Source organism: Astatotilapia calliptera, chromosome 13, assembly GCF_964374335.1.
Source record: "Astatotilapia calliptera chromosome 13, fAstCal68.1, whole genome shotgun sequence".
Classification (NCBI taxonomy): Eukaryota; Metazoa; Chordata; class Actinopteri; order Cichliformes; family Cichlidae; genus Astatotilapia; species Astatotilapia calliptera.
In genome coordinates this window covers 14,838,169-14,865,356 of record NC_137434.1, presented here as the reverse complement: position 1 = coordinate 14,865,356, position 27,188 = coordinate 14,838,169, and the positions used below count along the sequence as shown (strand labels likewise).

Here is a 27,188-nt window from a genome sequence, read left to right as displayed (position 1 = left end):
GAATTATTGATTTATTTTTGGTAAATTACGCCTAACAATGGAAAACATCTGACTCAGTGTGACACAATATATGTGATGAGTCACAATCACACCCAGTTAAAGTGGTTCTGCTGCCGGACCACACTATATGAAAATGTCCCTGTTTATCTGACAACCAATACATATACTCACTTCATTAGGTACTTCTGTTCAACTGCTGGTTAAATAAATGTCTAATCAGCCAATCACATGGCAGGAACTCAAGCCGAAGTTCAAACTGCATCAGAATGGTGAAGAAAGGTGATTTAAGAGAATCTGAATGTAACATTGTTGCTGGTGCCAGATGGGCTGATCTGAGGATTTCAGAAACTGCTGATGTACTGGGATTTTCCCAAACAACCATCTCTAGGGTTTACAGAGAATGGTCTGAAAAAGAGAAAACATTTTGTGAGCAGCAGTTCTCTGGGCAAAAATGCCTTGTTTATCCCAGAGGTCAGAGGAGAATGGCCAGACTTCTTTGAGCTGATAAGAAGGCAACAGCAACCCAAATAATCACTCGTTACAACCAAGGTATGTTGAAGAGCATGTCTGAAAGCACATCAAGTCTAATCTTGAAGCAGATGGGCTACAGCAGCAGAATACCATACCAGGTGTCTTTAATAAGGACCTCTCTTAAACATAGATGAGCAGATGATTTCCACATTTCTAAGTAAAAACCTTTCCTGATCTCATAACATGCCCGATCACTGTATGAGCAGTGGCTGAGGTGATCTACATTTACAGCACAGCTAATCAAAAGCTTGACTGTGGGAAGTTATTTCTTAAAACAATGTTTTTAGTGTTCAGATGTGCTTCCCTCATCTATTTCATGTTCATGAGACAAAAAGAAATTTTTACCAGAAATCCACAGGAAGATGAAAACAACATCATTACATCACTGTGGTTAAGCAAGACCCAAAGTCCAATACAAAGGACAGATGTTAAAAAAATATCATTCAAAATTTAGATTTCTTTTACTGTAATACATTTCTTTCAATCACAGTACTTAAAATATCTAAAATAAATATCTGACATGTACATTTGTACCTTTGTGATGCTGTGCGACACATGAGATTTTCATCATGGACGTGCAGCAGACAAAACTGTGTGATGCTATCATGTCAGTACGGACCAAAAGCTCTGAGGCGTGTTTCCAAATCCTCTGACTCTATGCCATGAAGAGTTCTAAAAAGATACCAACAATCAATTTTATTTAAGGTTCGTGCTAAGATTTCAAAATAGATATAACAATATACTGTATATAAAATGTATACAAATAATCAAATCAACTGAACTTACAGAGGCTCCAATATGTCAAATATTTGAAAGCTAAAGCCTTTATTCCTTTTTACATGAAATCTCGTGCTTGCACTTTTTATGGCTGGTCGTTAATTCCTTGTTGAGTTTTCCTATTTTGCTGGTACTTGTACATTTACTCCCTGTGGAGGTTTCTTTCTGCCACTGATTCATTTTTATTTATTTTAAGCATGTCAAACTTTTGGGTTAGCATCTTGAAATTTCAACTTACTCAGAAGTGACTTGAAATTTGAGATAATAACTTGACATATCAACTCAGGAACTCCTGACAGCAGATTGAAAAACTGAAGATTGTAAGAGTTAAGATGGCTGCAGCAGCAAACATTAAAAACAGTGTTTACTTAGCTTCCATTTCTCCCTTCCTTTTCCCTCAAAAATCAACTATTTGAACAATTTAAAAGCAAACAAATTAAGCAGACCTGTTTTACCAAGCAATGTTGGCGTCTTAAACACAGTAATCCTGATGATCTCTTGGGTTATTTTCCCAAAACAGAGCTCTATTCATAGCCACAGAAGAGCCCTAATTGTATAGCAGACTTTAGAAATTACCAGGGTCTCCATAGAAACTCAGACAGTGATAAGTGGTAGGAAATAGCAAAGTTAATACTCCTTTTAATACAGACAGTGGATAAGAATGTGAGGGAAAACTGAAGAACAGAGCTGCTTTTGATAAAGGAGCTGCCTGCCGCTGATGAATCACACTGAGTATCACCCTGCTGTTTGGGAACTAGATTTACTCAGAGATGAGGGACCACACCTTTCTGTATCTGGGGACACATCCAGGATGATGTCAAGGCAAGATGGATCATCCAGGATCTGATGAAAAGCAACAAAAGGAAAAGCGCTGGTTCAGCCAGGAAAGGGAAAAAAACCTGACCATAACCTCACTTCCTAAGAGAGAGGACTTCAAACTGGTTGGAATTGCGCAAATGGCAAGAAGTAATAAGACCACCCATTACACTAAGCACAGGCCAAAACACAAAAAAACCCAACAAATTTCCTTTGTAATCAATGAGGAGTGAAGCTTATTTAAACCCGAAAACACTCAATATGATCATATATCTTTAAAATCTTATCAAAAGTGGGGGGGAAAAGTTTATCTGGGTCAATCAAAAGCTAAACCCCTCCCCCAGAAACCACTGGTTTGGCTGTGAGAGGATACCAGGGTCCATGAGGGCTGAGAGGTCACAAGAGGAAGCCATCCTTCATCTGGTAACATGGACTGACACACACTTTTAATGCTTCCTGGAAAGCATTTGTGAACAGCTGACTGGCTGTGCTGAGGGAAGAGCGGGTTTTATTTTCTTCAGATGACCACTTTACAAACTCAACAGACACACACTCACACAGATCTGTTTTTGGAGTGTTTACAACACATTATGTGGGTTAGAACAACAAGGACTGTGTGATGGATCGTGTTTATATATTCAGTGTGTTCACTGAGTCGTGCTCATTTTTCCACAACTACCCAGCCTTTGGAATGAAATAAAAAGCTACAGTCGCACATCATATAAATTCCTCTTATTAGAATATGTGGTGGGATATAAATCATGCCAATTATGCACAGGCTCAAATGTGGGTTGGTATATCTATCAATTTGTAAACATATAGAAAACCTGTAGATATAATGTATAATGTCACTTCTTGAAAACATTGGAAAAAGGACATAAATACAACAACAGTGAGATTTGAGGCACTTGCGCTGCAGTTAAGATGCAAATATATTTTAGTGTGCATGTGTAGTTTTGTGTCACAAAATAGTATGGGAAATTTGAGTTTCCTTCTATAACTTAGCACATAAAATAAAGGTGTTTCTAAACTTTGTACAAGCTCATGATTGATTTTACTTCTATACATACATAACTTTTGGAAATGTACAAACTGACACATATTCAATGGGTCCCTGGGGTCTTTATCCATCCATTTATTCATAAAATATTTTCCTTCTTTCTTTTGATCAAGTCTGCCACTGCTAGTATTCAAACCAAGTGACTCATCTACCATGGCACAAGTTCTCCTCCTTGTGGCATTCGAATGCACAACAATGCCCACACATCAATGCAAAGAGAAGAGAGGTATCAAAATAGGTTTTATTTGTTACATAAGAACATTGTCAAAACTTGAAAACATTTTTGCATATAAACCTTTTAAAACAAGGAAACAATGTTTAAATTTCACAGATTGTACAAAAAAAAAAAAAAAAAAAAAATCGACAAAAATTATTTTTGTGAGTGATTCATCCCCCTCTTTTGCATCTTTTATTTGAACCCACCACCAAAGCAATTGCGAGGTGCAGCGTTAAACTGCCAAATGGAGGTCACAGAAACAGCGCGGCGTCTTCAAAACACTCGTAGTGTTCACTGCCTGTTGAGTCTTTCAAAGCGAGAGCGACGATCCGTACAGAACGGCACATCTTCAAAGTCTATGAGGAGCCTTTTAGCCTGTAAGAATCGCTGAACCTTTAAGTCTGGGGTAAACCATTATATTATTTAAGGCTCGTTATCTCAATTGTATTTCCATGTTTCTAAAACACAAAGCAGAACAGAATCAAAATGTACACACACATTAAAACTAGCACCAACCCGTATCTTTTCTTAAGCCAAAGCAACATTCATCTCTAAACAGACCAACTTGTTTTTGAGTAGAACTCGTGCTGTCAAAAACTGATTGGAGGTTACGTGAATCCTCTCCGAGTTTCTGTCGTCATAGGAAGCTCTGTGGTACTTCAATTATCTCGGTGAGAAATGACAGAAGATCCTGTAGTCCGCTTAGTTATGAATCACCATAAAAAATGTAAACATTGACAATGAAATGTCGATTTCGTTTTAAATATTATTCCTATTTCAGTCGCCCTGCATGCTCTTAAATTGGCATTGTTCCAGACAGACACCTAGCTGAAAAGGTGGTGCTTTTCCATTTTCCTCTCAAACTGCAGCTTTCTTCATGGTGAAAATCTGAATTAATTGTTGTTTGGAGAGTGAACATTAAACAGCTGTCTTATTAATATTTAATACATGTCCTGAGAGTTTACATTTAACCACTTATGAAGACACTGCATAACAACAGAGTTGGTTGCAGGCTCTATCTGAACCATCCCAAACTCATAATTTCAACATGCACGGCTCTGGAAACCAATCTGAAGAAAGAAACATGCGCTGACTTCTTTAATGATAATCTCTACTTCCTGCAGTGCTCACTGTTACAACAATCAGCTGTTAATCATCCTCAATTTGTATTAGACTAAATCTTTAAGCAACGCCAGATCTTTCTTCCATTTTCCCCCCTCTCATTTGCTTCAGAGTCTGTGTCACAGGAGGTCCAAAAAACAACTAATAACAGAATACTACACTAAATAATAAACTACATTTCCAATCTGATACCCCTCCACAGCTAATATCTGTATAATTTCACTCAACTGGACATTTATAACACACTCACTTCTGTATATAACCCATCAAGTGTTCAAGTTCATCCACCAGCAGCTTAAACGGGCCCTTATACTCTTAAAAGAACAGCCACCTTAGTAAGTCAGTGCAAGTGAGGTTGGCACAGAGATGACTTGACCCCCATCACACGCACATACATTGTCCACCCAGCTTTTAATTAGTGTCACCTGTCAGATTCCAGTGCAGCCAAGCCACATAACTCTCAAAAATCAATAGCTCATCACAAATCATTGACCTTGCATCCAAAAAAATCAATAACAAAAAAAGATAACAAAAGAAAAACGAAAAATGAATGCAGCCCCAAAAGCAAAAGTTAAACACCGCACTGATTGCAAGCACATGTAAATTAGGGCGACTAGTTGCCGTCACCTTCTCAGGCATTAGCATGTTTATGCTTGTTTTTTTAACTATGGCATCAATCTCATTTCTAAAGCTCGTCTTTTTAAAAATGTGGAAGGCTGAAAACCCTCCAAAACAAAACAAAACAAAAAAAATCCTTTTCATCTGTCACATTCTCCCATCTCACTTTTCTTCCACCTTAAACCCTCTCCCACTCTTTTTTTGCCATTTAGATTTAAGACTGAAGCGTGCGGTTCACCAAACTAGCTGAAAAGCTACCCCACCCATCATCATCATCTTCAGTTCAGCGCTCTACGCCCCAGTGACAAGACAATTCCTCATCAAGCTCTCCTGTCCTGTGCAGAGGCAGAGCTGTGGACTCACTGTCCATCAGGCTTCACTTTAAAGAAGTCTGATTCAGCATTCGGTAATGAAGGGGAGCGCGGAGACTTTGGTGGACCGTTGCCCCCCTCTACAAACATGTTCGGGATGTCCTGGCCAAAGTAGATCTTACTGTTAGCTGCTATGGCCTGGTACTTCATCAGCTCCATGTATTCAGGTGTCAACTTCAGCTGTAGGGATTTAGAAGAGAGACAGAAGAGTGTGAGGATTCAATTAGTGCTGGATCACATTGCTGTTTGTGATAACACTTTATCTTAATGTGACTATATACAGCTACATGGCTAAAAATAAATGCAACATTGCAGCTGGACCAACTTCAGTGATGAGCAATTAAATTAACTCTGATCAAGTGGAGCTGCTTCAAGACCTGACTCTTGTCAGGAGGACGGTAATCAATGGTTTGTGACATCTTTCTGCAATTACCCAGTTTGGTAGAGTTTGTCGAAAGTCTGCATCTATTTAAAGTTGATTCTGTTTAGGTCAGGTGAAGTGAGGTTATTAAGATCATTACAGCAGGTTTGTGTGGATCCATGCGTTTGCCGTATAAACCTACAAATAAACATAAACTAAAACTATGTTACTACAACTGCTGGAAATCTACGCCATAACCTATGCCGTAATCTAACGTGCACTTCCCTGGGAGTTTAGCTACACACGCAGTCGACGCAGCCCGCAACTATTGTAAATGGTCTGTTCAGTACAATGGAGTCCTCCTGTGAATTTCTGGCTACTTTTTCCACCGCAGTTTTTAAATTTATCATTGAGAAAATATGGATCATCATCTCAAAATAAGGAATGATAATCATAGCATCAATATAAGAACTCACAAACGTCAACAAATTTCTGGATGCAGACTGTTGTAATGATCAGAACTGACGTGAATGTATGCACAGAGAAGTAGAAAAACTTCAGGGACAAATATGTTTGCCGTTAAAAAACAAACAAACAAAAACAAAACAGACCAGTACAAAGAGCAGGGACCAGGGAGGGAAAAAGCCCCAGCATTTCAACTGTTTCTATCAGCTGACACCGCATCAGGACACAACCACAAGGTAATTAACACATATTGGACCAGCACAAGCATAAATGCGTCAACAACGTCAGCCACCTACATAGGTTACATCATGGGCTCTACAAAGAAGTCTAAATCAAGCCTTATTCTCTTTTACATTAGGGATTTTTTTATTACTATAGCCACTGCAAAAACACCTCTCAGCAGAGTGTTATTGTTTTAAAACTATACGATCTGTGATGACTGCATTTGATGTTAACAACAAAGTGTTTAAACTGTTTGGGTCTTTTTACCCTGTTTGCTTCAGCAAACTTGGCAGCAGTGTAAAATTCTGCATCAGCCTTAGCTTTCTCTCTGGCCAGGAAGGCAGCATCTGAAACAAAGAAGCACTATTGAATGAGACAAATAAACCAGCACACCACAACTCAGGAACACACAGATTCATGACACAGAAAGGAACCAAAGGATTTCAGGCAGACCCTCTATTTCAGAGATCTTCTTCTCTGTCTCCTTCTCCATCACCTTCTGCTGGAACTGGATCTCTGCCACCTGAGCCACTTTCTGAGCCTCTGTGTGACAGAAAAGAGAAGGCTGAGGTTGGCAGTGGGGTTTCGCATGAATAACTTTGAGAGGCAAAATGCTAAAATTGCACGGATGGTCATGCAAATAAAAAGGGAACTGCCTGCTTTACAGTAAAACAGCGCATTTACCAATAATGGCTTTCTTCCTTTCAGTCTCAGCTTCCTTTTCCACCACCTTCTGAGTCTGAGCTGTTATTAGCAAACGAGTCTTTTCTGCTTCCCTGCACATACACAAACACACACAGACAGACACACAAGGATAGACAGAAATGAGGTTCTTGCAAATATTTTGCTTTCCATGTGGTCTTGCATGAATTGAGTGAGGAAATCACAGAAACTAAACCATGTACAAAGTCTATGCTGGTAACTTCAATTGTACAAACTCACATAAGTTCAAAGTTCCTCCTGATAGACTCAGGGATCTTTGGTTTGGTAACACGAACTGCCTTTATCGGAAACAGTACAAAAAAAAGAAAAAAAGAAAAAAAGAGGGAAACAGTGAGGGAAAATTGCTCACAAAAATAAAAAGACACATGAAACAGATAGATTGGCCTACTAGTATCTATTCAGACTTTGACTCCTCCCCTCAAACTGGTGAGCAAATGTCATTTATTTTTTTATATTTTCATTTTTATTTATTGTGTGTGTGGGTTTGGGGGGAGGGGTTGTTTGGGTGACACACTAACATCTGTTTCTTCCTAGCTGTGCACTAATGGTCCTGGCCCATGAGCAGGGGTCATTAAACAAACACTAACAGACAGTAACCTGGTTTACCCCGCGGCTTAAAATGAATTTATAGTTCCTGCAAGAAGCTAATAGGTAATGCAGTAAACAACAGTTTAATCTGACTTCTGTTTTACCTCACCTCAAAGGGAGCATTTTTAACTGTATTAACACAGGTTAGTGCGGAAGAAAACGTGCAATAAGTTTGGGCTATTTGGTGATCAACTGCCAACGAGGAAGAGGAAAAAAACAAACAAAAACAACACTATTAGTGTACTAGTAGGCAGTACGAAGGACTGACTGTTAATCTCTACTCTCTGTACATTTGCTGCTAGTGCCCAAATCTAGCTGGTATGAAACTGTGTGTTATTTACCAGCTCCATGATCCATGTGCGATCTCACCTTTTTCCCACTAAACATTCTCTATTTCAGCTGGAAATGTTAAACTATGTACAATATAGACTAAGTACTGAGTGTTACCTTAAAGTCTTTGTAAAAGGGACAGAGCAAGGGAATGAGGGAAGGTGGAATCTGAGTTCTGGATGTGTCACAGCACAAAACCAACTAGCTGATTTTATCATCCCTAAAATGTCACTGAAAATGTGCAGGTTATGTGTGTGTTTAGGTACCTGTATTGTAAGTCCAGGTGCCATAACATTCAGATCTTTCTGTAATGCCGTCTTCAGATTCTCATCTATGATGTCTGCAAACAAAATAAAAGAAAAAGTTCTAATGTATGATCCAATTTCAGGAATTTCAGGATTGTAGTAAAATGCAACCAAAACGTACTAACCAAACAACTCAATGTAAACCTCCTGTAGTGTGTGCACGCTGCAGAACTGGTTGAGTTCATGGTGAATTTTGTTGAAAATTAGAGTTTTGTCGTAATCTGCGGTGTAGTTCCTCACAATGTCCACCACTGAATATAGCAGAACAAAAGCAACAATTACTTTGATGCCAACAGGGTTAATAAGTCAACAAAATAAGGAAGTTTTGCAGTGAAAGAAATTCACAAAAACAAGCTGCACCTGCTGAGGGGACGAGCATGTTCACAACTTCTATCCTGTCAAAATAGATCATCACACCTCCACTGTGAAGAAAAAAAAACATTTCAGGTAAATATATATTAATGTGGGAATGACTTTATTAACAGCTGAATTAGGAAGTTCAGTCACACCTTGTTCCACAAGGCACATTCTTGATCTCATCTGTTTGGAGTGTAGTCTGGAAAAAAAAAAAAAAAAAACATTGAAAATATTGTGACATAGTTATCAGTATAAGTGACCTGTGTGTTTTCCTTTTTGTTAAAACTGAGCATATAAAATCCAGGGTACAACAGGTTCAACTGCTATTAAACATAGCTGAAGTTCAAACTGAGCATCAAAATTGGGAATAAAGGACTACAATTTGCACATGATCACAAAAATTGAAATCATGGATCCATCCTGCTTATTTCATGCTTATGGCCATACGACTCCAAGCACCCCCTATCTTTTCTGATTTGCAGGAGTTCTTCATCATTCAAATGCCACAGCCTTAAATGTCATCTCTGTATGATCTTTTGATGGCTGCTTACAGCAGAATAACACAACATGTCATAAAGGTCAAATCATCTCAAACTGGTTTCTTAAACATAACAATCAGTTCACTGTACTCAAGTCGCCTCCACAGACACCAGATATCAGTCCAAAGGAGCACATTTGGAATGTGGTTGAGTGAGAGATTTATATAATTGATGCGTAGCCAACAAATGTGCAGCAAATGTCTGATGCCATCATGAAACAAAATCTCTGAGGAATGTTTCCAGCACTTGCTTCAGAGAAGCAGATCTGAAGGCAAAACTGGGTCCAATCTGGTACTAGCAAGGTACCTATTAAAATGGCCTGTGAGTGTATTATTAAGATTTGAAATTGAGTGCAATGCTACTTTATACTACATTATATAATTTAGGAGCTATACAAGATTACATAAAGAAGTGCATGGTTGTTTCAAGTTAATACAAGCTGAATGCATACAATGTGTAAAGCATATTCTACTATATTACTATGATACTCTTTTACAATTCTGATTGTAAACGTTCGTTAACTGTAACAGTAGTTTTCCAAAACAGCCATAATTCTTCAAGTTACCTGGATATGTTGCCAAGGTCTGGAACAAGACCCAAACTACCACCCTCAAATGAGAGGATGTTTGTTAGAATGTTCAGGAACAAGCCAGGAACCACTAAAGCTCAAGCCTGCCATGATCTATTGGAACATCGACATCTCTGTCCACAGTAAAGGGAGTTTTATATCACCCTACACTAAGAACATGCAACCAAGAAAGAAACCTGTGTTTCAAAACCAACCAACCAGCTTAACTTTGCAGCTGCCAACAATGACGAGCCAAATGCCTTCTGGAGAAAGGTTTTATGTCAGATGACAGAAAGATTGAGCTATTTTTCCACAATGACAAGACTTATGCTTGGAGGAGTAAGGCTTTCAAACCTAAGAACACTATAACAGCTGTTAAGCATGGTGTTGGCTGTAGCATGGTCTGAGGCTGTTTTGCTGCCAGAGGTACTGGTACATTGCACAAATTGGATGAAATAACAGCGCATGAGGACCATTTCCAAAATCTTCAACTTCACTTACAATTAACAGCTAGACGGTTAAAACTTGGACACAGTTGGGTGTACCAGCAGGACAATGATCCCAAAAATATATCAAAACTGATTTTCGAATGGATAAACCAGGCTAACATCAAGTTTCTGGAATTGCCCTCCCAAAGCACAAATGAAAATTTGTGAACTATGATGCTTAAAAGCCTGGTCTGTACCAAGAAAACAACCAATTTAAATGAACTCTACCAATTCTGCCATTAACGGTGACCAAATACCCAGACAGAATTGTGCCAGAACTTGTAAAGAGACATTTAAATAAGTATTAGAGGGTTTGTATGTATATATTTGCACCTCTATGTTTAATTGCAACACAGTGTGGATTTGAGAAAATCCTAAATAAATTCAAACCTGTGCAACCAATTCTTGTTTCTTAAAGGCATTAAAGATGTAGGCTGCACAATCATTCTACCCCAGAAAAATAACACCTCAAAGAAATCAATGAAAAACCTAAAATTGCCATGACTTTCATGCCAATGATAAGCGTATGCAAACTTCTGCCCACAACTATATATGTATTGGCATGTAAATGCTCCATTTACTTGTTGTAAAACAGAGCCCCTGCAGCCACGGTTGAATAACAACTGTTTGCATGCTGTAGCTGACTTATTTATAGAAGATCCCACTCTAGTTTTAAAGCGCAGGCACCTCCTGTTTGAATCTTACATTACACATGCCTTTGCTCAAAGGCCATGTTTCAAGCCTGGAAAGAGAGGCTTACCTGCACTGCTCTGTAGGTGGTAATGAAAGGCAGCATAATGTGATATCCAGGACCATTGGGAGTAGTCAGCAATGCCCCACCTCTGAAACAAATACAAATTATTTGGCCAGAGTTCAGAACATCTGATTTTCTTTTGATTATATTTAATGAGAGTGGAAAAAAGAAGAGGACATATAACTTTATAACCATCATTTGAAACAGGGTGCTTACAAATAGCACTCCCACATTCTTAGTACAGGTGTCATTTTCATTAGAAACAGGTGTGATGAGTCAGGCCTGATGTACCTGTAGTACACAGCGAGGTGTCCTTCTTCTATCTTGTGAATAGAGGAGTGCAACATGATGGCCATCACTCCTGTTATTGCTGCAAATACTGCCCCTACATGCGGCATCGTCATCCTTGCTAGCACTCACCTGCAGACAGAAAAGGAAAATACTGAAATATTTATACAACACTAAGTCCTCAGGGCACTGTCACGTCTGTGATCAGGTGGAAACTGTAACTATTAACAGCAATACATGCAGTCAAGACTCTTAGGTGAACCATCAGTAATGCATGGGCTGTGCCATAAAACCTGCCTCTTTACATCCAGTAAGTCTATGGTCAACACACTATATGGCTTAGCTTTTCTGCTCCGTGCACCCCGTTTTTCACCCCATTGTAATGAAAGTAAGAGTTTAAGTAAATCGTTACACACACTCTCATAAATACGCCTTTTATATTCACCAGTGAGACGGTCAGCTATTAACACAGGTGCACCCAGGTCAAACATGGAAACCTTTATGCCTATGATAGCTGCCTTAACAGCAATCGATGCATATCATATAGCAACACTATTGGTGACAATTAACGACTTCGCTTAGTTAAAGTACACTTCACGTGTATTTAGTTTAAACATCTAACGGTGACAGGCACGATTAGCTGACAGAAAGACTTGAGAAGGGTAACAAGCAAGTGACTCCTCATCCAACTTATGAAGCAACATATGTGCTTCAAAGCTACAGGTCCTTTGATGTAGCTATAACATTAAAACAAATACATTCTGAAAAAGAAAACACAGGCTTACCCACCACTCGGTTGGTAACGTTTACCCTAGCTGGCTGGGTTGGATTAGCTAGCTAGCTAGCTGGCTGGCTGGCTAGCTCTCACTGGGTGGGATCGGAAGTGAAGCACTGTTTCAGTGTAGCTTAATGCTAATGTAAGCTTGCTAGGCTACTAGCGTGAAGCAAAGCTTTTAAATCGTCCTGCACTACGACCAAATAATGTTTCAGTACGTACTGTAAACCACAGGCTTATAATATGTAAAATTACCGCTGTAGCAAACCGTGTCCCCTTCTGATCTTAGCATTCAACGTCCCACCCCCATTTCCCCGCCTCCCACAGGTTTCAATCTTGCTTTGACTCGCTGCATTATGCTGCCTTCAGGACTGTTGGAAATAAAAGAAGTGACATTGTAAATGGGTGGAATTTGTCAAACGATTTATTTTATTTAAAATCTTGATAAAACCTTTTTATTTATACAGATATATAAGACCCAAATGGCTTCGCAAGAAGATATCAGTATGGATATCAATGTTTTACAAAACCAATATTATAAAACAATCGCCAGTCTTTGACAGATGTCCAGAAAAACCAGTGGACTAAGGAAGTTCTTTTCACTTCATTTTTTTCAAATTCAAATTCAAATTCAAATTTTATTTGTCACACACACACAACCATACACAGTATGACATGGGGGTGAAATGCTTGTAGCTGTACAATGCCCGACCATTAAATGACAGAAGAAAAGTTTTACAATATTTACAATTTACAGTTTACTACAAAAATTTACAAATTAACTTAGGAATTTACAGTAAAGAATGTGCAAATAGCAGAAGAGATTATAAAGATAAGGATTATAAATTATAGGAATTATAGGATTATAGGAAATGTGTGCTGGTGCGTGTGGTGACGTGTGTGAGAGTCCAGTCTTATAGCGACGTGTTTGGGAGAGTCCAGTCCTACACCTGGTTCAGACCCCGAATAGCCTGGGGGAAGAAGCTCCTCCTCATTCTCTCTGTTTTGGCCTTAAGGGAGCGGAAGCGCTTCCCAGACCTCAACAGTGAGAAGAGTCCATTGTTGGGATGGGAGAGGTCCATCATAATCTTCCTAGCTTTGGACTTGCACCGCTTGGTGTAGATCAGGGGTGCTCAATCCCAGTCCTCGAGAGCTACTGTCCTGCAGCTTTTAGATGCATCCTTGTTCCGACACAGCTGAATCAAACGAATGGCTTGTTATCAGGCCTTCTCCAAACTTGATGGCATGCTGAAGAGGTGATCAAACATTTGATTCAGCTGTGTTGGAGTAGGGATGCATCTAAAAGCTGCAGGACAGTAGCTCTCGAGGACTGGGATTGAGCACCCCTGGTGTAGATGGACAGCAGGTCAGGGAGCTCTGATTGAATGATGCGTTCGGCTGAGCGCACCACCCTTTGCAGATCTCGTCTGTCCTGCTTGGTGCTGTTCCCAAACCAGGTGCAGATGTTTGCCATCAGGACGCTCTCGATGGTGCAGGAGTAGAAGTTCTTGAGCACCTTCAGTGGCAGATGGAAGTCTCTAAGTCTTCTGAGGAAGAAGAGACGCTGACGGGCTTTCTTAACCAGGGTGTTGATGTGACAGGACCATGCAGGTCCTGAGTGATGTGGACACCCAGGTATTGGAAACTGTCCAGTCTCTCTACTGGCGTGCCACTGATGATGAGGGGTTTGTAATTCCTTGCCTGCTTTGTAGTGAAGTCCACGATCAGCTCCTTAGTCTTGCTGATGTTTAGGAGGAGGTTATTCTCCTGGCACCAGGTCTCCAGGTTCCTAATCTCCTCCAGGTAGGCCGTCTCGATGTTGTCGGAGATCAGGCCCACAACAACAGTGTCGTCAGCAAACTTGACAATGGAGGTGGTGTCGGATGTGGCTACACAGTCATAAGTGTACAGTGAGTACAGCAGGGGGCTTAAAACACAGCCCTGAGGCACTCCAGTGCTGAGTGAGATGGAGGGGGAGACTTGTTTTCCCACCCTCACTGATTGGGGTCTGTCTGTGAGGAAGTTGAGGATCCACTGACACAGTGATGAGCTGAGTCCTAGATCCGTCAACTTGGTGAAAAGCTTAGAGGGAATTATTGTGTTGAATGCTGAACTGTAGTCCACGAACAGCATCCTAACATAATTCCCTCTGCCAGTGTCCAGGTGACTCAGAGATGTGTGGAGCAGGTGAGATATGGCATCGTCTGTGGAACGATTAGTCCGGTAAGCAAACTGAAGTGAGTCGATGGTGGCAGGAAGTGAAGAAGTGATGTGATCTCTCATCAGTCTTTCAAAACACTTCATCACAATTGAAGTCAGTGCTACTGGACGGTAGTCATTGTGGCAAGCGGGCTGTTGTTTCTTTGGAACAGGGACAATAATGGACTGTTTGAAGCACGTGGGAACCACAGCTTGGGCCAGGGAGAGGTTGAAGATCTCCGTGAACACCGGTGCTAGTTGATCAGCGCAGGCTCTAAGGACCCGGCCAGGGATTGCATCTGGTCCTGCTGCCTTCCTGGTGTTCACCCTCCTGAAGGTGTTCCTCACGGCATGCTCTGTGATGACGAATGCATTTTCTTCACTGGTGCACTCCGAGCGCGCGCAGCCGTTTGTTGTTTTAATTGCTGCGGCGTCGAAGCGAGCATAAAACGTGTTCAGCTCATCAGCCAGTGAAGCATCTGCATTCATCATTTTTGGTATGAATACTATAAAAACATATTCAAATATCTTCTTTTGATACTGGCTGGCTTTTGTTCTGCATTTGCTCTCTGTCAAGATAATCCCACACTGCTTCCATAATGGTAAAGGTTGTGGGATTGTCCCCTAAACCATGATATATCCTTTGTGGTCTTTTACAGATGGCTGTGAGCACTCACTGTTGTGGCTCTCTCTATATATTGACAACAATTTTAACCAAAAATTTGAAATTTCCATTTATCATGGGGTGGCTGTAGCTCAGGTGGCAGAGCACCTGATCAGAAGGTCGGTGGTTCGATCCCAGGCTGCCTCCTGGCTGCATGCCAAATATCCTTGGGCAAGATACTAACCCCATGTTTGCCTACTGGTGGTGGTCAGAGGGCCCGGTGGCGCCAGTGTCCGGCAGCCTCGCCTCTGTCAGTGCGCCCCAGGGCAGCTGTGGCTACAATGTAGCTTGCCATCGCCAGTGTGTGAATGTGTGTGTGAATGACTGAATGTAGTGTGAAGCGCTTTGGGGTCCTTAGGGACTAGAAAAGCACTATACAAATACAGGCCATTTACCATTTTATCACTCCATAAGACCTTTAGCGCACCCTGTGGGTATTAAAGGTACTGCGCTGCAGTTGTGTAATAGAACCCAGTTTGTTCATGTACATGGAGAGTCCTCTTCGTACATTGTACTAATGTAGTTCGTTATTATCAGAATGTGTGAAAAATTCACTGAAAAGCCTTCAGATGATCAAGGACTAGAGAGAGCATTTTTATTCTATATTGGCTTATCTTCTGTTAAAAGCAGGATAAACTTAAAGTCTTTCTCACCAAGGTCTTGAATAATCATTCCCTATCTTATCTTAATGGCCTTATAGTACTCTATCACCCCATTAGAGTTATTTGTGCTTAGACTGCGGGCTTGCTTATGGTTACCAGAGTCTTTAAAAGTAGAATTGGTGACAGAGTCTTCAGCTTTCAGGCCCTTCTTCTGTGGAACCACCACCTAGTTTGGATTCAGGAGACAGATACCCTCTCTACTTTTACACTTAGGCTTAAAACTTGCCTTTTTGATAAAGCATATAGTTAGGTCTGGATCAGGTGAATCCTCCCTTAGTTACACTGCAATAGACCTAGGCTGCTAGGGGCTCTCATGATGCACAGTGTTTCTTCTTCGCACACGTCTTTTCTCTTCCTGCGTGTTTATACACCACTTTCCTTTTGAGTATTAGTTATAATTCATCTCTGTCTCTCTTCCACTGCATGCCTTTGTCCTACGTTTGTCCCCTCACCCCAAACTGGTTGCGACACACAGCCAAGCTTTTTCATGTTAAAAGGGAGTTTTTCCTTCCGACTATTGCCAAAGCGCTAACTCACAGGCGATCATCTGATATTTACTGTTTTCTTCAAATTATTGCAAGGCCCAATTATTGTGTAATTTGGCATATCACAGGTTTTGTTCCTATTTCCCTTTACTGTCAGTACAAATACAGTATCGTAGACTATTGTCTGGTTTTGCATCATATTTTACATTAGACTTTTCTGCATTCTTGCAGTTTGGATTTCAGCAAATCCCAGGAGAATTTTAAACCTGCATTTTGTGTGTGCTCCACTGCGTGAATGTAAAAAGGTTTCACCCGTGCAGATAGAAACTAAACATTGAACAAATTCAAAACCTTGTACATGTACTATAAGTTTCTAGAAATTTATTCACATTCAATCATGCACAGCAGCAGTTTTTACCTTTAGTCAGTATTGCCAGTAAAATAAATATCTTGTATCTACAGCTGGAAATATTTCTTAACATTCAAAAATATACTTCAAATTAAATTGTCTGTAGCTTACCACATCGTGCTGTTTCATACATTCTAGTCAACAGCATTACATAAATGTAAAGGACACTGTGAGGAATAACAAAGCTTTCACATAGTGTGACTCTGATAGAGCACTTTTTAAAGTGTGTGATATCTGGTGAGTTTCTAGAGCGTCTGAGGCTTCACTTTCATTGCTCCATACTGAGTCCAGCTCCAATCCTGATCCTGCACAGAGAAGCAACATATTCGCTCAGTACTTTTGTGCCAGTCTCCAATAATTAGCTGTTAATTAGTGCTCTAATAAAAAACAACTTGGTAATTTGCTGATATACATGAGCAGAACATAAAAACACATCTCTGCCATACCATAATACTGTGCTCCATCTCTTGGGTGGCGTCTTGCAGCAAAGACGTTAGCTGACTCAGATAACGTTGATTTTCATCAAGTAAATGATGAACTGTTTCACTGAAAGAAAAAACAGACTATAAGGAGGGTTGGGGGTCTTTTTTTTCCCCCTACAAACTGAGATTTTAAAGACCAAAGAGTGACCTCTAGTGGTGGTTTTGTGCAAAGATTCATCTTCTAAACTACACATAAAATCCTTACATTTGGGAGATAATCTCAAAACAGTGTGACAGATTATTGTAGCTGTTAACTTCAGTAGTATTTTTCAGATATTAAACTGATCTCACCTGTCAGTGGAAGGCTGTGTAAGTGAAGGAGATGGAGAACTGCTCTGGGCCTGAAAACACAATCACACCCTGTATTAGCAACAGTCTCATTTGACTATATTCAAACCTTTATGTTCCCTAAACACTGCTCATCCCCAAGAATATTTTCTGCTGTGCCAACTATTAAATGCTTACACAGGCAATCTTGAGAAGGTACCAGAACTCTCTCTGTCTCGACACTTGCATCTGCATCACTACTGTTTCTGCAGTTGTTATGTTTTTTAACGCCTTCTCCAGTTTAGGGAACAAATCCATGATGCGCTGCTTACACACCAGAATTGTGCTACAGAGAAAGAGAAAGATGGAAAAAAAATCACACGTGGCCCACAGGGAACTGTAAAATTGTGCCTTAGGTGGGCTAAACTAGACATGTTTGTGTGTGTCTGTTAAAATTAAACTTGCCTCAGGTGGGTGTACATGTCTTTCAGCACTCTGTCCTGGTTCTGAACTGTCTGAAGAATGGTCTTTACCATGTCTGAACTGTCACTGTAGCCATGTGGAGGGTCAGAGGCTGCAGAAGACACACTTACACAATCATGTACATAAAATATTTGGATATACTACACAACTACCATAACTTCTGTTTTTTAATCTAAAAAAATTTGAAAAATCTTTTGGGACCAAAATGATACATTTGATCAACAAGACCTTTTGCACAGTTTGTAACTTGTTTATTAGAAGCTTTATCAGAATTACCTGCACTCTAATTGGCAAAAAGCATCTCTGCTATTTTATTTTTGGAATGACTTGTACTTACTTTTGCATTTAGCCTTAAGTTGCTTGTAGAGTTCAATAGCCTTTTGCTCACTAAACAAGTAGACAGAATAAACACATGCATACGGCAGTTATTTTTAAAGGATATGCTTACATTTCTCTCCAAATAATCATGTATGATAAAATCCCTCCGAAAAGTATTCTGATGTTTACGTGAAGCTAATGTGGACAATTAAGACCATTTTCCATTTTTATTTTTAGTCTAATAGGGATTTCTAAAGAGTAGTATAAGCAATAAAGTAAATTATACAGTACATAAGCCTCCCTTAAAATATAATCCAGTTCTTACACTGGACTTTTACTATGGTGTTACAAGAGAGGGCTATAGTATAAGTTTGTATCACAGATATACTCACAGCTGCTCCATCACATCCCCTTGTCTCCTAGCAAAAGGACTCCTTTGGAGCTCCACAATCTCCGAATGTAGAGCCACTATCTCTTCATCCAGATACCCCACATCTGCAACCTGCAGAAAAAAAACCAAACCAAAACACTCTTAGCTGTCTTTAAACTTTAAAGAAAGTTTGTGAAGAATTACTGAATTTAAAACCGCCTCACCTTTGTAAATTCATCAGCTTTCTCTTCATTTTCATGCCATTTCTTCAGCATTTTTTCCGAAGCTTCAGATAACAACAACAGCACAACAATAAGATATAGTCAAGTTAAGACTTCAGTAATGAGTTAACAGTGTTGTAACAGGACAGTAGCATCCACTCACAGATCCCAGCCTTGCTCTGCTTGGTGTACTGCTCAAGGTCATGCTGGATGCTCGTCTTAAAGAAAGACAGTTTGGCTTGGAGCTGCTGCGACTGGGAGAACAGCATGTTCTTGTAGCGCGTTAAGTTGGTGTTGAAGCGTAGCAAACTCAGCCTACGTAGACACATACATGTTAAAACGTTTGAGTACCTGAATGCACACTGCTCCAAAAGACAATTAAGGGATCACTCCTTCATCACAATATTACACAAAGTCAGTTAAACTTAAGGAATGAAACATAAAGCATTGCAAATCTATTTCACCTGCTTTGGTGCAAATAAAAGTGGTGCCCTGTTCTCTTGAGATGAGATCAGGTTCTTCTAAGGCCCTCTCCAGCGCTCATTGTTCTCAATATCTCGTGGTATCTCTTGGTTTGCTGACGCTAATATCAATGACAAGTGCACTTGCAAAATGCAAAGCTCAGTCAGGAGGGATAAGGAGAAAGCAATGGTCTTTGGCCACCACCTGCTAAACTTTTTGGGATTATCTTTTTCTGTCTTTTTAGCGCTCCTGTTGTCACTTTTATTTGCACCAAAGCAGGTGAAACAGGTTCACAGACTCACAGTTTGTCCAGTGTGCTTCCCAACTGGACAAACTGATGTAACCCACTTTGTGTTTTACTGATTTGACTTATTTACTGATTATCAAATGTTCAGGTAATTTCTTGAAGTAGTGCATTTTTTATGCGTGGTGTTTTATGTACTCACATAGCAGCCCTCTGCCCTTGGTATAGGCGATTGTAATCCTCTTTCAGTCCACAGATGTAGCTGACCGCTTCACCCCACACCTTTCTAAGAGCAGACAGTGGCAGCTGTGTCTTAGTCTCCCTCACTGAGACCATAGAGAGTACACAAAGTTAGTTAATACCACATTGATTTAGACACCACATTGAAACAATTTTGCTTCATGCTTCTAAAAAGCATTCACAAAGACCCAAATCTCATTATAATTATGCACACTGCCACCTAGGTTTGTTCACTTCCTGTAATTAACCTTTATGTAAACATTATGTAAGATCTCCATCAGTTAAGAACCTCATAAAGATATACTAATTTAACTAGATGTTTAAGACAGCTGAGGGATATTCATGGATCTGAGACTTTTAAAAGTTAAATAAATGGCTTCATGTAACCACTCACAATTTTCTTAGTCACTATCTTCCAAGGCTAAAAGACAATCTCCAAAGATCTGCTGAGTAATGTTTACGAGCTCAATATACAGTTTTATAGCTCACCAATAAAGTTGACACTGTCTGGCAAAGGTCTGGCAGTCAGCGGTCCAGAGTACTTGGTTAGGCTCTTATCAAACAGGTAGACTATAAAGGTGTCCCAGCCACGCTGAAAGCAGAGAATGAATATTGTTCTGGGTATAATCATGTGTTTAAGCAATGTTTAATGTTTAACTAATAATCATCGGTAATAACAAACACTCTCCTGCTGGATTATTCCAGAGACTGGAAACAAGTCATTCCTATATATTCAGCATTGTCAGTAATAACTGACTAATCTGACTTGCTTAATTTTTACTTCGCCCTTTGCTGGATTCAGCTGGAAACAGTCGATTCCAGTTAAATTTACCACACTGTTAAAACATGACAACAACAAAGCAGTTTAACTCTGGAAAAACCCCAATATTTCAAAACAACCAAAATGTTTAAGATGAAAAAAAAGTAGGTCACAGGTCTGCACCTGTTTCACATTTCATATTTGTTTTTATGTGTCACATACCAGTCCATCTGGCAGACAGTGCGCGAGCGGTCTTCGAGGGTCAAGGGAGATTCCCGTCTCCAACAGCAGCTCCTGACTCAGCGGGGGGATGTGACTCTGAGTCTGCATCTGCAGGCTAAGCTGCAGGGAGTGTAAACTATCCTCAGCACCCAAAACCACTGAATGCAGCTGGGCTGAGGTCATATCCAACACATGAATGATCTGAAGAAATAAATATGCAGAATGACAGGCTTCTTTTGCTTGCTATCCTTTCTCAGTCCGGTCACATGTATAAAACCACAAAAGCATTCCATATAACCTGGTTTAAGTGAGTCTAGCAAGGTTCAAAATATTAACCTTCATGTTGAGAATATTCTGCAGAGCTGTGTAGAAGTACGGCTTGTTTGCGCCAGGATCCAGGCCGCCACCACGCATCGCAGGGTCCCACAATAACAACATTTGGAGAAGGGACTCGACTGGTTCCAGCAGCGGCCTTGAAACAAACTCAGAGAGGTCAGATGCTACTTATAATGAAAGAAGCTCAACTGTTGGGTACAAAAAGTGTCTTTTTAAGTCTACCTGCTGAGATTGTTGGGATATGGAAGATGTGTAGAAAATCTGACTTCTCCATTCATATCTTCTACTGCCATGATGTCTTTGGGACCTTTGTTCTTGACTTTGCTTGTCCTACCAAAGCAGGAAAACACGTTAAAAACAAAGCCCATGCTCTCTCTTTACATTACTTCTACTTTTATTAACAGGTCTTCACATTACACAGGTGTTTTTTCTATCTATGAAGAGGATAAATAACAGTAATTAAGGTAAAAATCCAGATAGGGAGCCCTAAATTTGTCATAAAGCCCCAGTAGAAACACAATAAAGGCAGATAATTCATCCATGAGGATGATACAAATGATATGAATCATATGTTCTGGCATTTTTGACCCAATTTTAAGGGACATTTTAGTGATACATGGTAGACAGCAGTATACACCACCATAACAAAAACACAAAATGAGTGAATATCTTCTGAATGAATGGTGCACCACTCCTCCAGTGGAGTCACAGAGACTTGAGTAAACATTGCACATTTTAGCTGCTGTGTCAGCAAGTGATGGAACGACACCTTACTAAGAGGCTTTATTTGTATTTACGTAGCACATCAGCTGCGTAGAGGTGTCAAAATCAGAACGTTTACCAGTGATGTTTCGATTTCTAGCCCCATATTTTTATTCCTAGATTCTACTGGGGTAGTTTTGCATGATTCAGTTCAAAATATTCATTATATCGTATTGGGTCACATCTCTTAATCTTTTCAGATTCTTTCAGTCTCATTGCCATCGGTGTAAAGAAAATCGAGTATCTAGCCTTGCAATCTGCCTTTACGAACATTTGTGAAAGACTGGATTTCTCTAATCAGCTTGCTGAATTTTGAATGTGGCTCTGTTAAAGCTGTTGTCATCCACCATTACAACAAGTGAGTTTGTGAATTTTCTTTCAAGATTAGCGGAAGTGTTTGGGAACAGCACCAACTCAGCCACACAGTGGCAAACCATGTAAAGTTATAGAGTGGTCACCAAGTGCTGGGGCGGATAATTGCCAGCACTCTGCTGAATCATTAACTGCAGAGTTGTAAACCGGCAGTTAATGATAAAATCAACACAAAAACTGTGCCCCAGGAGCTTCGTGGCACAGGTTTCTATGGTGGAGCAGCTCTTGTAGGTTTTAGGAGTAGGTGGCCCGGTCCATATAGTGTACAGTGGGGCAAAAAAGTATTTAGTCAGCCACCGATTGTGCAAGTTCCCCCACTTAAAATGATGACAGAGGTCAGTAATTTGCACCAGAGGTACACTTCAACTGTGAGAGACAGAATGTGAAAAAAAAATCCATGAATTCACATGGTAGGATTTGTAAAGAATTTATTCGTAAATCAGGGTGGAAAATAAGTATTTGGTCAATAACAAAAATACAACTCAATACTTTGTAACATAACCTTTGTTGGCAATAACAGAGGTCAAACGTTTACTATAGGTCTTTACCAGGTTTGCACACACAGTAGCTGGTATTTTGGCCCATTCCTCCATGCAGATCTTCTCGAGAGCAGTGATGTTTTGGGGCTGTCGCCGAGCAACACGGACTTTCAACTCCCGCCACAGATTTTCTATGGGGTTGAGGTCTGGAGACTGGCTAGGCCACTCCAGGACTTTCAAATGCTTCTTACGGAGCCACTCCTTTGTTGCCCGGGCGGTGTGTTTTGGATCATTGTCATGTTGGAAGACCCAGCCTCGTTTCATCTTCAAAGTTCTCACTGATGGAAGGAGGTTTTGGCTCAAAATCTCACGATACATGGCCCCATTCATTCTGTCCTTAACACGGATCAGTCGTCCTGTCCCCTTGGCAGAAAAACAGCCCCATAGCATGATGTTTCCACCCCCATGCTTCACAGTAGGTATGGTGTTCTTGGGATGCAACTCAGTATTCTTCTTCCTCCAAACACGACGAGTTGAGTTTATACCAAAAAGTTTTACTTTGGTTTCATCTGACCACATGACATTCTCCCAATCCTCTGCTGTATCATCCATGTGCTCTCTGGCAAACTTCAGACGGGCCTGGACATGCACTGGCTTCAGCAGCGGAACACGTCTGGCACTGCGGGATTTGATTCCCTGCCGTTGTAGTGTGTTACTGATGGTGACCTTTGTTACTTTGGTCCCAGCTCTCTGCAGGTCATTCACCAGGTCCCCCCGTGTGGTTCTGGGATCTTTGCTCACCGTTCTCATGATCATTTTGACCCCACGGGATGAGATCTTGCGTGGAGCCCCAGATCGAGGGAGATTATCAGTGGTCTTGTATGTCTTCCATTTTCTGATGATTGCTCCCACAGTTGATTTTTTCACACCAAGCTGCTTGCCTATTGTAGATTCACTCTTCCCAGTCTGGTGCAGGTCTACAATACTTTTCCTGGTGTCCTTCGAAAGCTCTTTGGTCTTGGCCATGGCGGAGTTTGGAGTCTGACTGTTTGAGGCTGTGGACAGGTGTCTTTTATACAGATGATGAGTTCAAACAGGTGCCATTCATACAGGTAACGAGTGGGGGACAGAAAAGCTTCTTACAAAAGACGTTACAGGTCTGTGAGAGCCAGAGATTTTCCTTGTTTGAGGTGACCAAATACTTATTTTCCACCCTAATTTACGAATAAATTCTTTACAAATCCTACCATGTGGATTCATGGATTTTTTTTTCACATTCTGTCTCTCACAGTTGAAGTGTACCTCTGGTGCAAATTACTGACCTCTGTCATCATTTTAAGTGGGGGAACTTGCACAATCGGTGGCTGACTAAATACTTTTTTGCCCCACTGTATCTCTTACACTGGTGCAGCCCTTCAGTTCATCCGCTATCCAAAACAAATTGTTTTAACTTGTCTCCCTTTAGGCCAATTTTCTTCTGATTGCAAAAAAAATATGTGAACATTGGGTGGGTGGGAATTCAGTGTTCACAGCCAGAGTTATGTGCCCAGGATGAACATATTATGGATATTCCCTCTTTCTGACATCATACAGAGGCAAGAGTACCTTGAGGTTTTGACTCAGATGTTACCTTGTACGTCATTTGGTCTCTTTATTTGAAACGCTGACCACGTTCACTCTGAAAATCTACCATTGTAACAGTATTTATATGACAAAAATAAGGAGAGGAATAATAAACTCTCACATTATAGAGGCGTTAATGGCCTTACTAATTTGGAAGTTCACTAACGCCCAGATTCCCGAGTATTCATGCATCGTTGCTATGTTGACTCACCATTGTACAGGCTGCATGTGGTGAAGAAAGGGGCGAAAGCCACAAGTGCATTCAAAGATTACTGTTCCAAAGCTCCAGTAGTCCACCGTTACAGTGTAAGGCTTGTTCTCAAACAGCTCTGGGGCCTGGCATACAGACAGACAAGTTAATAATAACAGGGTCTGATTTTTAACATACCGTATATTAAAAACACATTGACAGCAAAGGAATATATTTGTGAAACAACACTTACCAGATATTGGAGAGTTCCAACAAAGGATGTACAAAGACTGCCCTGATCTAAGTCTTTTGCATAACCAAGATCAATGATTTTATGCACGTGCTGGAGGAAACATATTTCCATAATGAAAGCAAGGAATACAAAGTCATATTATGTGTATTCAAAACTTGTGCGTGCATGTACAAAAGAAAAGCTAGTTTACCTTCCCATCAATCTCTTGCAAAACTATGTTCTCTGGCTTTAGGTCTCTGTGAATGACCTTATTTTCATGGAGATATTGAATACCAGAACCTGTAAAATTGTACAGATTATGCATCAATATGTATGACTTTTTTAAATAATGTAAAACTGATTAAAAATATTACCAATGTCACTGAGCAGTGCAAGGACTTCACTCTCCTTTAGGCCACAACAATTTTCTGGTTTATTCAGCACCTGAATAAAGAATTATATTGGTTACTTGGATACTTTAAAAGATAAAAAAGTGTTTAGGGTTTTTATTAAATATCCATGTGCTACCTTGCGTAGGTCTCCTTTTGAGCAATACTCCATGGCTAGCAGTGGTAGATCATTTATCGCAATGGAGCTCAACTCTGCTGGAACATCTCTGGCCTGAACAACGTTCACGTGATTCAGCCTGCACATAAAGAGCACCAAACTCGCTGTCACAGTAGAAAACAACACAATGTACAGTGAAATAAGTTCAAATAACACCCTGTCTGTTCAAACAGACAATTACTGCTCACTTCTTCATGATCTGAATCTCTCTCGTCCAGCGGTCTTTGTTCTTAGAGTTCAGCTCCAGTCTGCAAAGTTTCACAGCAATCTTCTCTCCTGACTCCTGTTGCGAACACATACAGGGAGTTAAAACAAATCAAAGGCACACCCGGTTCATGTTTTCAGAGATGTACAGATGGATGACAGAACTTACAAGGTGCTGGTATAGGTAGACGTGCCCAAAGCCTCCCGTCCCAAGTCTTTCCTTCCTCTCCCAAGAGCCACAAGGCTGGCTCTGTTTGAGTGCAGCCCGCTCCATACTGTCAGATCTGCTGCAATCACCAGGCACCAGAGGTAGTTTGTAAGGGCCTTCAGCTATCAGGAAAAAAAAGTTTTTAGGTTATTATTTACATCTTATCTGTTAACAGGTAATGTTAGCAGTATGGTGCTCTGTACAGTATGCGTTTATGCAATAGTGCATTCTTATTCTATTCATTCTTATGTGAATAACAGAGGTGAGTAAATCCATTTAACATGGTTATCATATACCAATTTATATAATCTTCTACACTTGAAGCTAATTGCTTCTTATGTAGTTGTTGGTTTATTTTTTATGTTTTATTCCTGCTGTAATTACAGTAACTAAGGCTTTATAATACTGTAGCTAACTATCTGTTTTGGTCATTTGTTGTTGTTGGACGGTTGTAACGATTTAGTGCCAGTCTGATAACTCAGAGATAACTTGACTAGTTGTACATTCTTTTAAATTAAAAGCATAACCTGCTTCACAAATGTAATCAACTTACCTGTGCAGAAGCTCAGAGTCGGCAGAGGAGAGTTAGCTTACTTTGTATGTGTCAGAGCATTGTTGCTTCAGTTAGCTTTAAGTGTTGTTTACGGGTCGTTTTCCTATGTAGTGTTTAAAATACACCGACTCAGCCCGCGAAAATTCACTTTTACCCTACTGGACCATCAAACAGGGCTTCAATGATGAAGTTTGCGTGGTAGTTCTTTCTGTAGTTTTGGCCGGCAGGCAACAACGACTGAAAAACAGCTCGACTTCGATGTAAAGTGAAAGTACACTCTCTCTGACAGGCAGGCGTAGTTTCTGCGCATGCGTAGCAGGCAGGCCCAGAACACATGGGGGTTTAGGTCTGTCCACTTGATGGGGGATTTCCAAGCAACTCAGTGAATAATGGGTCACGTTTTTCTTTTAATTTCACAAAATTATATATCAATATATATATATGATGATCTGGGTTGTTTGCTTAACGACAAAAGCTGTACCAATTTCTTACCAAGAATAAATGTTTTTCTTTTAAAAAATAGTAATGTCTTCATTTCCTCACTAGGTGGTGCAATGTCTACAGCTACAGTCAACCGGTACACTGCACAAGCTGAAAGACAATAGGAATTTATATACAGCACTGTGCAGAAGTCTCGGCCACCCCTCACTGCCTAATATTTTACTTCCAAGGAGACAGAGGTTATTTTAATTTTAAAAGTGATCATGAGTAGTAGTTCTTAGAGTTTTTGAGGGTCTTTTAAAGTTTTTATCTGGAGATTACTGACTACTTTTGACTCATTTTCAGTCTACTTCCTGTGCCTGACCGTTTTCAGTGGAATCTTTTACAGGTCACTTAACACTGACTTATGAATCATTCAAGCATAAAAACACTAACTGAAGTGATGAATCAGTGTTGTG

General features: G+C 40.2%; 2 protein-coding genes across 4 annotated transcripts; both read right to left on the bottom strand.

Annotated features, from left to right (window-relative positions):
* Window positions 1-4,915: 4,915 nt before the first annotated feature.
* erlin1 (ER lipid raft associated 1) lies at window positions 4,916-12,640 on the bottom strand. 3 transcript variants are annotated; one of them, XM_026189172.2, is made up of 12 exons: window positions 12,531-12,640; window positions 11,504-11,632; window positions 11,219-11,300; window positions 9,016-9,062; window positions 8,867-8,928; window positions 8,632-8,757; window positions 8,468-8,541; window positions 7,503-7,561; window positions 7,245-7,336; window positions 7,014-7,103; window positions 6,828-6,907; window positions 4,916-5,692 (listed from the first exon to the last, which is right to left on the bottom strand). In XM_026189172.2, exons 2-12 carry the CDS (start codon window positions 11,614-11,616, stop codon window positions 5,501-5,503), a joined length of 1,017 nt encoding a protein of 338 aa, XP_026044957.1. In that variant the 5' UTR covers window positions 11,617-11,632; window positions 12,531-12,640; the 3' UTR covers window positions 4,916-5,500. The 3 variants fall into 3 exon arrangements, with proteins under 3 accessions (XP_026044957.1, XP_026044958.1, XP_026044956.1); XM_026189173.2 differs by having other exon boundaries at window positions 12,290-12,584; XM_026189171.2 differs by having other exon boundaries at window positions 12,286-12,577.
* Window positions 12,641-16,651: 4,011 nt separating this feature from the next.
* Window positions 16,652-26,528, bottom strand: LOC113034514 (inhibitor of nuclear factor kappa-B kinase subunit alpha-like). The gene is made up of 22 exons (XM_026189136.2): window positions 26,290-26,528; window positions 25,698-25,858; window positions 25,513-25,607; window positions 25,286-25,403; window positions 25,132-25,201; window positions 24,969-25,057; window positions 24,779-24,868; window positions 24,547-24,671; window positions 21,322-21,429; window positions 21,100-21,235; window positions 20,764-20,964; window positions 20,271-20,373; window positions 19,744-19,867; window positions 18,999-19,150; window positions 18,839-18,900; window positions 18,637-18,746; window positions 18,264-18,313; window positions 17,909-18,017; window positions 17,642-17,789; window positions 17,468-17,517; window positions 17,141-17,240; window positions 16,652-16,999 (listed from the first exon to the last, which is right to left on the bottom strand). The coding sequence occupies exons 2-22, from the start codon at window positions 25,800-25,802 to the stop codon at window positions 16,940-16,942; spliced, it is 2,205 nt and encodes a 734-aa protein (XP_026044921.1). The 5' UTR covers window positions 25,803-25,858; window positions 26,290-26,528; the 3' UTR covers window positions 16,652-16,939.
* Between the last annotated feature and the right edge of the window lie 660 nt (window positions 26,529-27,188).